The sequence below is a fragment of the Zonotrichia leucophrys genome, unplaced genomic scaffold, assembly GCF_028769735.1.
Source record: "Zonotrichia leucophrys gambelii isolate GWCS_2022_RI unplaced genomic scaffold, RI_Zleu_2.0 Scaffold_34_1600103, whole genome shotgun sequence".
Classification (NCBI taxonomy): Eukaryota; Metazoa; Chordata; class Aves; order Passeriformes; family Passerellidae; genus Zonotrichia; species Zonotrichia leucophrys.
This window is the reverse complement of record NW_026992239.1, coordinates 355,095-366,312: the sequence shown is the minus strand read 5'-3', so window position 1 is coordinate 366,312 and position 11,218 is coordinate 355,095. Positions and strand designations below refer to the sequence as shown.

General features: G+C 59.4%; 1 protein-coding gene across 1 annotated transcript; it reads left to right on the top strand.

The window, feature by feature from the left end:
• The first annotated feature begins 998 nt into the window (after positions 1-998).
• Positions 999-10,762, top strand: RCE1 (Ras converting CAAX endopeptidase 1). Its single transcript, XM_064737055.1, has 8 exons — positions 999-1,182; positions 2,049-2,151; positions 2,257-2,340; positions 4,177-4,255; positions 7,179-7,346; positions 7,768-7,839; positions 8,790-8,854; positions 10,457-10,762. Exons 1-8 carry the CDS (start codon positions 1,010-1,012, stop codon positions 10,664-10,666), a joined length of 954 nt encoding a protein of 317 aa, XP_064593125.1. The 5' UTR covers positions 999-1,009; the 3' UTR covers positions 10,667-10,762.
• Positions 10,763-11,218: the final 456 nt, after the last annotated feature.

Here is an 11,218-nt window from a genome sequence, read left to right as displayed (position 1 = left end):
AGCCCCCTCCCATCCCATCCCATCCCAGTGCTCCCAGTTCAGCCACTCCCGCCTCATCCCAGTTCCACCAGTTGGGCCCAGTTCCTGTCATGGGTTTCATTTCCTACAGTCACTCCCAGTTCTCCCAGTTAAGGTTGATCCCAGTTCCCCCAGTGCTCCCAGTTTCCCACAGTCATTCCCAGTTATCCCAGTCATTCCTGCTTGGTTTCTCCTGTTCATCCCAGTCCCCTCCCAGTTTCCCAGTCCCCCCCAGTCCATCCCAGTTTCTCCCAGTTTCCCAGTCCATCCCAGTTTCCCTGTCCCCCCATTTTCCCAGTCCCCCACAGTTTCCCAGTTTCTCCCAGTCCCTCCCAATTTCCCAGTCCATCCCAGTTCCCCCCAGTTTCCCAGTTTGTTCCAGTCCCTCCCAGTCCATCCCAGTTTCTCCCAGTCTTCCCCCGTCCCCCCCAGCTTCCCAGTTCTTCCCAGTCCCTCCCAATTTCCCAGTCCATCCCAGTTCCCCAGTCCCTCCCAGTTCCAGTTTGCCAGTCCCTCCCAGTCCGTCCCAGTTCCTCCCAGTCCATTCCAGTTTCTGGGTCCATCCCAGTCCCCCTAGTCCATCCCAGTTTCTCCCAGTTTCCCAGTCCATCCCAGTTTCCCTGTCCCCCCATTTTACCAGTCCCTCCCAGTTTCCCAGTCCTCCCAGTTCCAGTTTCCCAGTTCCTCCCAGTCCGTCCCAGTTCCTCCCAGTCCCTTCCAGTTTCTGAGTCCATCCCAGTTCTTCCCAGTCCATCCCAGTTTCCCGCTCAACCCCATCGCCCCGCCCATTACCGACGCATCCTCATTTACATAACCGCACCCACCACCAACAAGCCCCGCCCCAACGCCTCCATAGCCACGCCCCAGCCCCTCCCCTCGCCCCGTCCCTCCATTGCAGCTCCGCCCCGCCATGGCGGCCACGCCCCCGTTCCTCCTTTCGCCCCGCCCCTCGCGCAAGCCCCGCCCCTCCCGCTCAGGCCCCGCCCCCGCCATGGCGGCCCCTCAGCCCCCCGGTTCCCCCTGGGCCGGGCCGGGGTCGGGCGCGGCCCCCGGAGGCACCGGAGCCGCCCGGGCCGGGCCGTGCTGGGCCGCCGTGCTCGGCTGCCTCAGCCTGGCCTGCTCCTACGTGGGGAGCCTGTACGTGTGGGGCAGCCCCCTGCCCAGGTACGCCCGCCGGGATCCGGGGGGATTTGGGGGTGTCTGAGGGGGATTTGGGGGGCTGGGGGCGAGCACGGCGGGTCAGGGAGGGATCTGAGAGGTCTTGAAGCACCTGCGGGGAAATTGGGGTGTCTGGGGGGGGATTCGGGGGGTCTGGGGGGGATTTGAGGGGGCTGGAGGGAGCTTAAGGGGTAGTTGGGGTGTATGGGGGGGATTCGGGGGCTCTAGGGAGGATTTGGGGTGAATTTCGGGGGTCTGGGGAAGATTTGAGGGGTCTGGGGTCATCTCTGGGGGGTCCCAGGGGGATTTGGGGGGGTTTGGGGTCTATGGGACACCTGAGGATGAATTTGGGGGGGGTCTCTGGATTATGGGGGGGGCTGGGGGCATGTACAGGATATTGGGGGGGGCTCTGGGGTCCCTCAGGGGAGATTTGGGGTCCCTGGGGGGGATTTGGGGTCCCTGGAGGGATTTGGGGTCCCTGGGGGTGTCCCTGGGGGATAATTGGGGTCCCTGGGGGGGGATTTGGGGGTCCCTCGGGGGGGATTTGGGGTCCCTGGAGGGGGATTTGGGGTCACTGGAGGGATTTGGGGTCCCTGGGGGATAATTGGGGTGTCTGAGGGGGGATTTGGGGGTCCCTGGGGGGGGATTTGGGGGTCCCTCGGGGGGGATTTGGGGTCACTGGAGGGGATTTGGGGTCCCTTGAGGTGTCCATGGGGTTGGGACAGCCCCTGGTGGGTTTTGGGGTGATTTTATCTACATAAAAAAGGGGCTGGGGGGGTCTCTCAGTACCTGGGGGTGTCGGGGGGTACCCTGGGAGGATTTTGGGGTGCAGCCCCCCCCCCCCTCCCCCTTGGGACCCCTCCCCACCTCAGGGACCACCCGTCGGTGATCAAGCGTCGCTTCACGAGCGTCCTGGTGGTGTCGGGGCTCTCCCCGGCCCTGGTGTGGCTCTGGAAGGAGCTCACGGGGGTCAAGGTGAGTTTGGACCCCCCAAAATCTGAGGAGGGGTCTCAGAGCCCCCCCCAACCCCACCCAGACCTCACTGACCCCTCCCCAATTTCCATTTCCCCCCCTGCCCAGGCTGACACCCCCCTGCCCGCCCTGCTGGGGCTGCGCCTCGAGGGGCTGCTCCCGGCCACGCTGCTGCCTCTGCTGCTCACCATGGTGGGTCTGGGGGCGCTGGGACCCCCCAAAATCCTCCCCGGGGGTCCCCAAAATCCCCCCCTGACCCCCAGGACCCCCCCCCAGAATTTATTGAGCCACCCCCTTTCCCCAAATATGGTGGGGTGGGAAGGGTTGGGACTCACAAAATCCACTCAGGATCTCCCAAAATCCATTCAGGACACCCCAAATCCACTCAGGACACCCCAAACCCACTCAGGACCCCCCAAAATCCACTCAGGACACCCCAAACCCACTCAGGACCCCCCAAAATCTACTCAGGATATCCCCAGGGACCCCCAAAATCCCCAGGACCCCCCCCAGAATTTATTGAGAGCCCCCCACCCTAAACACTCTGCCTGGGCCTTTCATGTGTGGTGGGGGTGGGACCTCCTGGGACCCCCAAATTCTCCTCAGGACCCCCAAAACCCACTCAGGACCCCCCAAAATCTACTCAGGACATCCCCAGGGATCCCCAAAATCCCCCTGACCCCCAGGACCCCCCCCTGAATTTATTGAGAGCCCCCCACCCCAAATGTTCTGCCTGGGCCTTTTATGTGTGGTGGGGGTGGGACCTCCTGGGACCCCCAAATTCTCCTCAGGACCCCCAAAACCCACTCAGGACCCCCCAAAATCTACTCAGGATATCCCCAGGGACCCCCAAAATCCCAGGACCCCCCCCCGAATTTATTGAGAGCCCCCCACCCCAAATGCTCTGCCTGGGTCTTTTATGTGTGGTGGGGGTGGGAGGGGTTGGGACCCCCAAAATCCACTCAGGAACCCCCAAACCCACTCAGGACTCCCCAAAATCCACTCAGGACCCCTCTAGGAAGCCCCAAAATCCCCAGGACCCTCCCTCCGAATTTATTGAGAGCCCCCCACCCCAAATGTTCTGCCTGGGCCTTTCATGTGTGGTGGGGTGGGACCTCCTGGGACCCCCAGATTCTCCTCAGGACCCCCAAAACCCACTCAGAACACCCCAAAATCCACTCAGGACCCCTCTAGGAAGCCCCAAAATCCCAGGACCCTCCCTCCGAATTTATTGAGAGCCCCCCACCCCAAATATTCTGCCTGGGCCTTTCATGTGTGGTAGGGTGGGACCTCCTGGGACCCCCAAATTCTCCTCAGGACCCCCCAAAACCCACTCAGGAGCCCCCAAAATCTACTCAGGACATCCCCAGGGATCCCCAAAATCCTCCTGACCCCCAGGACCCCTCTCCAGAATTTATTGAGCCACCCCCTTTCCCCAAATGTGGTGGGGGTGGGAAGGGTTGGGACTCCCAAAATCCACTCAGGATCTCCCAAAATCCACTCAGGATCCCCAAAATCTACTCAGGATCTCCCAAAATCCACTCAGGACACCCCAAACCCACTCAGGACCCCCCAAAATCTACTCAGGACATCCCCAGGGATCCCCAAAATCCCCAGGACCCCCCCCCCTGAATTTATTGAGAGCCCCCCACCCCAAATGTTCTGCCTGGGCCTTTCATGTGTGGTGGGGTGGGACCTCCTGGGACCCCCAAAATCCCTTCAGGACCCCCCAAAACCCACTCAGGACCCCCCAAAACCTCTCTGGGAACCCCCAAACCCACTCAGGACCCCCCAAAACTCCCCCTGAGCCCCCCAAAACCCTTCTGAGACCCTCAAATCCCTCTAGACCCCCCCCTCAAATGCCCCCAACCCCAAATCCTGCCCTCTCTTCTAATCCCACTCCCCATGGTGGGTATGGGGTGAAAAACGGGGAACCCCCTCCCCAAAACCCCCCCAAATCCCCCCCAGGGGATGGAAAAGGGGGGTGCGACCCCCCCTGACCCCCCCAAATGCCCCTGACCCCCCCAGATCCTGTTCCTGGGCCCCCTGATCCAGCTGTCCATGGACTGTCCCTGGCGCTGGCTCGATGGCATCAGGGTGGCCCTGGGTAAGGGGGCACAATTTGGGGAGGGGGCGTCAGTTTGGGGGGGCTGGAATTGGGGTTTGGGGCAGGAATTGGGGTTTGGGGGGGCTGGAATTGGGGTTTGGGGGGCTGGAATTGGGGTTTGGGGGAGCTGGAATTGGGGTTTGGGGCTGGAATTGGGGTTTGGGGGGCTGGAATTGGGGTTTGGGGCAGGAATTGGGGTTTGGGGCGGGAATTGGGGTTTGGGGCAGGAATTGGGGGTTGGGGCTGGAATTGGGGTTTGGGGGCTGGAATTGGGGTTTGGGGCGGGAATTGGGGTTTGGGGGAGCAGGAATTGGGGTTTGGGAGTTCGGGAATTGGGGTTTGGGGGGCAGGAATTGGGGTTTGGGGCAGGAATTGGGGTTTGGGGGCTGGAATTGGGGTTTGGGGGGTCGGGAATTGGGGTTTGGGGGGCTGGAATTGGGGTTTGGGGCTGGAATTGGGGTTTGGGGGCTGGAATTGGGGTTTGGGGCAGGAATTGGGGGTTGGGGGCTGGAATTGGGGTTTGGGGGGCTGGAATTGGGGTTTGGGCTGGAATTGGGATTTGGGGGCAGGAATTGGGGTTTGGGGGGTCGGGAATTGGGGGGCAGGAATTGGGGTTTGGGGGGTCGGGAATTGGGGTTTGGGGCAGGAATTGGGGTTTGGGGCAGGAATTGGGGTTTGGGGCAGGAATTGGGGTTTGGGGCAGGAATTGGGGTTTGGGGCTGGAATTGGGGTTTGGGGGGCTGGAATTGGGGTTTGGGGGGGCTGGAATTGGGGTTTGGGGCAGGAATTGGGGTTTGGGGGGGCTGGAATTGGGGTTTGGGGCTGGAATTGGGGTTTGGGGGCTGGAATTGGGGTTTGGGGGGCAGGAATTGGGGTTTGGGGCTGGAATTGGGGTTTGGGGGGGCAGGAATTGGGGTTTGGGGCTGGAATTGGGGTTTGGGGGGGGAATTGGGGTTTGGGGGCTGGAATTGGGGTTTGGGGGGGAATTGGGGTTTGGGGGCTGGAATTGGGGTTTGGGGGGTCGGGAATTGGGGGAGCAGGAATTGGGGTTTGGGGCTGGAATTGGGGTTTGGGAGTTCGGGAATTGGGGTTTGGGGGGCAGGAATTGGGGTTTGGGGCTGGAATTGGGGTTTGGGGCTGGAATTGGGGTTTGGGGCAGGAATTGGGGTTTGGGAGTTCGGGAATTGGGGGTTGGGGGCTGGAATTGGGGTTTGGGGCTGGAATTGGGGTTTGGGGCTGGAATTGGGGTTTGGGGCAGGAATTGGGGTTTGGGAGTTCGGGAATTGGGGTTTGGGGGCTGGAATTGGGGTTTGGGGCAGGAATTGGGGTTTGGGGCTGGAATTGGGGTTTGGGGCTGGAATTGGGGTTTGTGGGGGCTGGAATTGGGGTTTGGGGGCTCTGGGGGTCCCCAACACTGGGGAGGGTTTGGGGGAGATGAGGGGGTGAAATGGGGGAGTTTGGGGAGGTTTGGGGTTTTTATTGGGTTTGGGGTCAGTTTTATGGGATTTTGGGGCTCAGTTTTATGGGATTTTGGGGTCAGTTTTATGGGGTTTTGGGCATAAATTCTGTGGGATTTTGGGGCTCAGCTCTGTGGGGTTTTTGGTGCATGGGCTGTGGAACCAGGGCTGGATTTTTTATTTCTTTTTTTGGTTTTTTTGGGGTTTTTTGGGGTGTATCATGTTTGGGATTCTGGGGCTCAGCCCTGTGGGGTTTTGGGGGTTTTTTGGGGATTTTTGGGGTGTATCATGTTTGGGATTTTTGGGGCTCAGCCTGTGGGGTTTTTTGGGGGATTTTTGGGGTCGAATGTTTGGGATTCGGGGCTCAGCCTGTGGGGTTTTGGGGTTTTTGGGTTTTTTGGGGTGTATCATGTTTGGGATTTTGGGGCTCAGCCCTGTGGGGTGTTTGGGGTTTTTTGGGGTGTATCATGTTTGGGATTTTGGGGCTCAGCCCTGTGGGGTTTTTGGGTTTTTTTGGGGTTTTTTGGGGTGTATCATGTTTGGGATTTTGGGGCTCAGCCCTGTGGGGTGTTTGGGTTTTTTTGGGGTTTTTTGGGGTTTTTTGGGTTTTTTTGGGGGTAATCTGTTTGGGATTTTGGGGCTGCGACCTGTGGGGTTTTTTGGGTTTTTTGGGGTGTATATGTTTGGGATTCGGGGCTCAGCCATGTGGGTTTTTGGGGTTTTTTGGGGTGTATCATGTTTGGGATTTGGGGCTCAGCCCTGTGGGGGTTTGGGTTTTTTTGGGGTTTTTTGGGGTTTTTTGGGGTTTTTTTTGGGTGTATCATGTTGGGATTTTGGGGTCAGCCCTGTGGTGTTTTTTTGGGGATTTTGGGTGTATCATGTTTGGGATTTTTGTGGGCTCAGCCTGTAGGGGTTTTTTGGGTTTTTGGGTTTTTTTGGGGTTTTTGGGGTGTATCATGTTTGGGATTCCGGGGCTCAGCCCTGTGGGGTGTTTTGGGGTCCCCCAGACCCGCGGCTGTGGGCGCTGTGCCTCGGGAGTGCTTGGTACAGAACCAGGCTGGGTTTTTGGGGGGTTTTTGGGGATTTTTGGGGTTTTTTGGGGATTTTTGGGGTGTATCACGTTTGGGATTCCCGGGGCTCAGCCCTGTGGGGTGTTTGGGGTCCCTGACCGCGGCTTGTGGGCGCTGTGCCTCGGGGACGTGCTATGGATACAGACCAGGGGCTGGGTTTTTTTGGGGGTTTTTGGGGATTTTTGGGGTTTTTTGGGGTTTTTTGGGGTGTATCATGTTTGGGATTCCGGGGCTCAGCCCTGTGGGGTGTTTGGGGTCCCCCAGACCCGCGGCTGTGGGCGCTGTGCCTCGGGGACGTGCTATGGATACAGAACCAGGGCTGGGGTTTTTGGGGGGTTTTTGGGGATTTTTGGGGTGTATCATGTTTCAGCCCTGTGGGTGTTTGGGGTCCCCCAGACCCGCGGCTGTGGGCGCTGTGCCTCGGGGACGTGCGCTGGCTGCGGAACCAGGTGGTGGCGCCTCTGACAGAGGAGTTGGTGTTCAGGGCCTGCATGCTGCCCATGCTGGTGCCCTGCACGGGGCCCGGCCCTGCCGTGCTGGCCTGCCCCCTCTTCTTTGGGGTCGGTGAGTGGAGCCCTAAAACACCCCAAAAATACCCCAAAAATACCCCAAAAATACCCTAAAATACCACCCCATACTGGCCTGCCCCCTCTTCTTTGGGGTCAGTGAGTGGAACCCCAAAATGCCCCAAAAATACCCCAAAACCCCTCCCTACTGGCCTGCCTCCTCTTATTTGGGGTCAATGAGTGCAGCCCTAAAATACCCCAAAATACCCCAAAAATACCCCAAAATACCCCAAAATACCCCAAAAATACCCTAAAATCCCCCTCATACTGGGCTGCTCCCTGTTCCTTGGGGTGGGCGAGTGGGACCCCAAAATATCCCCAAATCCCCCCAAAACTGCCACTGACTCCACACCCCTGATCCCCCCAAAAACCCCCCAAAAACCCCAAATCCGCCCCCAAAACCCCAAATCTGCCCCCAGCCCATTTCCACCACGTGATCGAGCAGCTCCGCTTCCGCCACGGCTCCGTCGGCAGCATCTTCATGGCAGCAGGTGAGGGGGGCTGGGGGGATTTTGGGGGGTCCTGAGGGAATTTGGGGTGTCCAGGGGGAATTTGGGGTGTCCAGGGTGAAGATTTGGGGTGTCCTATGGGGAATTTGGGGTGTCCATGGATGACCAAAGAGAGTTTAGGGTGTCCTGAGGGAATCTGGGGTGCCCAGGGTGGGATTTGGGGTGTCCAGAGTGAAGATTTGGGGTGTCTGGAGGGAATTTGGGGTGTCCAAGGTGAAGATTTGGGGAGTCCAGGGTGGGTTTTGGGATGTCCAGGATGGGATTTTTGGGGCCAGGGTGGGATTTGGGGTATCCTGAGGGAATTTGGGGTTCCCAGGATGGGATTTGGGGTGTCCAGGGTGGGATTTGGGGTCTCCATGGGATTTTGGGTGTCCAGGTGAGATTTGGGGTGTTGGGGGGGAACTTGAGGTTTTAGGGATGTCCAGGAGAATTGGGGTGTCCGGGAGGATTTGGGGTGTCTGGAGGGGAAATTTGGGGGGTCCCAGGGTAGGATTTGGGGTATTCAGGGTGGAATTTGGGGTGTCCAGGATTTGATTTGGGGTGTCCTGAGGGAATTTCAGGTTCTCAGGGATGTCCAGAAGGAATTTGGGGTGTCCAGGGATGTCCAGGGTGAAGATTTGGGGTGTCCAGGTGAAGATTTGGGTATCCATGGTGGGATTGGGTATCCAGGGTGGATTTGGGTATCCAGGTGGGATTTGAGTTCCAGGGTGGGATTTGGGTTTCCAGGGGGGGATTTGGGGTATCCATGGTGGGATTTGGGGTGTCCAGGGTGGGATTTGGGGTTTCCATGGTGGGATTTGGGGTATCCATGGTGGGATTTGGAGTTCCCAGGGTGGTTCCTGTGATGCCTCTGATCCTCTCTCAGGGGTAGGGGTGGATTTGGGGGTCCCGGGGGGTTTTGGGGTGTCCCTGACCCCCCTTTCCCCCCCCAGCATTCCAGTTCTCCTACACGGCCGTGTTCGGGGCCTACACGGCTTTCCTGTTCCTCAGGACCGGTGCGTTTGGGTTTGGGGGGCCCGGGGGGGTTTGGGGGTCCCCAGGCCACATTTCCCCATCCCCAGGTCAGTTTTTGGGGTGCCAACCCCTGTGTCCCCATCCCCAGGTGTATTTGGGGTGGATTTTTGGGGTCCCCAATCCTCATTTCCCTATCCCCAGATGTTTTTTTGGGGTCCCCAATCCTCGTGTCCCTGTCCCCAGTTGGGTTTTTGGGGTCCCCAATCCTCATTTCCATATCCCCAGGTGTATTTGGGGTGGATTTTTGGGGTCCCCAGTCCCCATTTTCTTATCCATGTGTTTGGGCATCCCCATGTCGTCCCAGTTGGTTTTTGGGGTGCCAACCCCCATTTCTTCATCCCCAGGTGTATTTGGGGTGGATTTTTGGGGTCCCCAATCCCCATTTCCCCATCCCCAGATGTTTTTTTGGGGTCCCCAATCCCCGTGTCCCTGTCCCCTGGTGTGTTTTTGGGGTGCCAACCCCCATTTCCCCTTCCCCAGGTGTGTTTAGGGTGTATTTTTGGGGTGCCAGGTGTGTATTTGGGGTGTATTTTTGGGGTGTGTATTTGGGGGTGTGATTTTTGGGGTGCCAATCCCATTTCCCCATGCCCAGCTCACCTGGCAGGGCCCGGCCTGTGCCACTCCTGTAACTCCATGGGGGGATTTGGGATCCCAGGGAATGGTTGGTCACCCTGGCAGAGGTTTGGGGTGCCAGCTGTGTATTTGGGGTGTATTTTTGGGGTGCCAGGTGTGTATTTGGGGTGTATTTTTGGGTGCAGCTGTGTTTTTGGGGTGTGTTTGGTGCCAATCTGTGTCCCCCCGTCCCCAGCTCACCTGGCGGGGCCCGGCCTGTGCCACTCCTGTAACTCCATGGGGGGGATTTGGGGGGACGCTGTGACCCCGGTGGGGGTGTTGCTGACCCTGGCAGAGGTTTGGGGTGCCAGCTGTGGTTTTTGGGGTGCCAGGTGTGTATTTGGGGTGTGGTTTTGGGGTGCCAGCTGTGGTTTTGGGGTATGGTTTTGGGGTGCCAATCCGTGTCCCCCCCGTCCCCAGCTCACCTGGCGGGGCCCGGCCTGTGCCACTCCTGTAACTCCATGGGGGGATTTGGGATGCCAGGGAGTGGTTGATCACCCTGGCAGAGTTTCGGGGTGCCGGCTGTGTATTTGGGGTGTGGTTTTGGGGTGCCGGGTGTGTATTTGGGGTGTATTTTTGGGGTGCCAGCTGTGGTTTTGGGGTGTGTTTTTGGGGTGCCAATCTGTGTCCCCCCCTGTCCCCAGCTCACCTGGCGGGGCCCGGCCTGTGCCACTCCTGTAACTCCATGGGGGGATTTGGGATGCCAGGGAATGGTTGATCACCCTGGCAGAGTTTCGGGGTGCCGGCTGTGGTTTTGGGGTGTATTTTTGGGGTGCCAGCTGTGTTTTTGGGGTGCCAATCCGTGTCCCCGCTGTCCCCAGGTCACCTGGCGGGGCCCGTCCTGTGCCACTCCTTCTGTAACTCCATGGGGATTTGGACCCAGGGAACTGGTTGATCACCCTGGCAGAGTTCGGGTGCGGTGTGTATTTGGGTGTGTGGTTTTGGGTGCACAATCCGTGTCCCGCGCCCCAGTCACCTGGCGGGGCCCGTCCTGTGCCACTCCTTCTGTAACTCCATGGGTTTCCCGGCGCTGGGCGCGGCCCTGGGGCACCCCCGGCGCCGGGCGCTGCTCCCCGCCTACCTGCTGGGTGTTTTGGGGTTCCTGCTGCTGCTGCACCCCCTGACCGAGCCCGCCTTCTTCGGGGCGCGCCCCCCCTGCCGCGACCCCCCCGCCTGCTCCTGACACGGGCGGGGGGCGCCCGCCCCTCCCCAGAGCCCCCCCTTTTTATAGGAGCCGCCGCACAGAGTCTATTTTTGTGATTAAAGTGGTTTCAGGCTTTGTGGGGCCTCATGGGGGGCACTGGGATGGACTGGGAGGAATGTGGGTAATGGACTGGGGGGGATGTGGGGGTACTGGGATGGCAAATGGGGGCGTTGGGATTGGAACTGGGGGGACTGGGATGGGAGTGGGGACTGGATGGCAATGGGGGGACTGCGATGGACTGGGAGGGGAGTGGGGGGAACTGGGATGGATGGGGGGATGGGGTGACTGGGGTGGGGACTGGGATGGACTGGGGGGGATTGGGGGGAACTGGGATGGGTTTAGGGCAACTGGGATGGATAATAGGGAACTGGATGGGATTTGGATGGGTTTAGGACAACTCGGAGGAACTGGGATGGTTTAGGGGGAACTGGGAAGGACTGGGATGAACTGGGGAGGACTGGGATGGGTTTAGAGCAACTGGGAAGGAATAGAAGGGGCCTGGGAATGACCGTGATGGACTGGAAGGGGAAC

What these genes read in the sequence shown, in the direction of transcription:
- RCE1 (XM_064737055.1), top strand. Translation starts at nt 1,010, where the DNA reads ATGGCGGCCCCTCAGCCCCCCGGTTCCCCCTGGGCCGGGCCGGGGTCG. An exon ending in CAGCATCTTCATGGCAGCAG is followed by an intron (nt 7,840 to 8,789) that starts GTGAGGGGGGCT and finishes TTCCCCCCCCAG; the next exon opens with CATTCCAGTTCTCCTACACG. An exon ending in TCCTGTTCCTCAGGACCGGT is followed by an intron (nt 8,855 to 10,456) that starts GCGTTTGGGTTT and finishes CCGCGCCCCAGT; the next exon opens with CACCTGGCGGGGCCCGTCCT.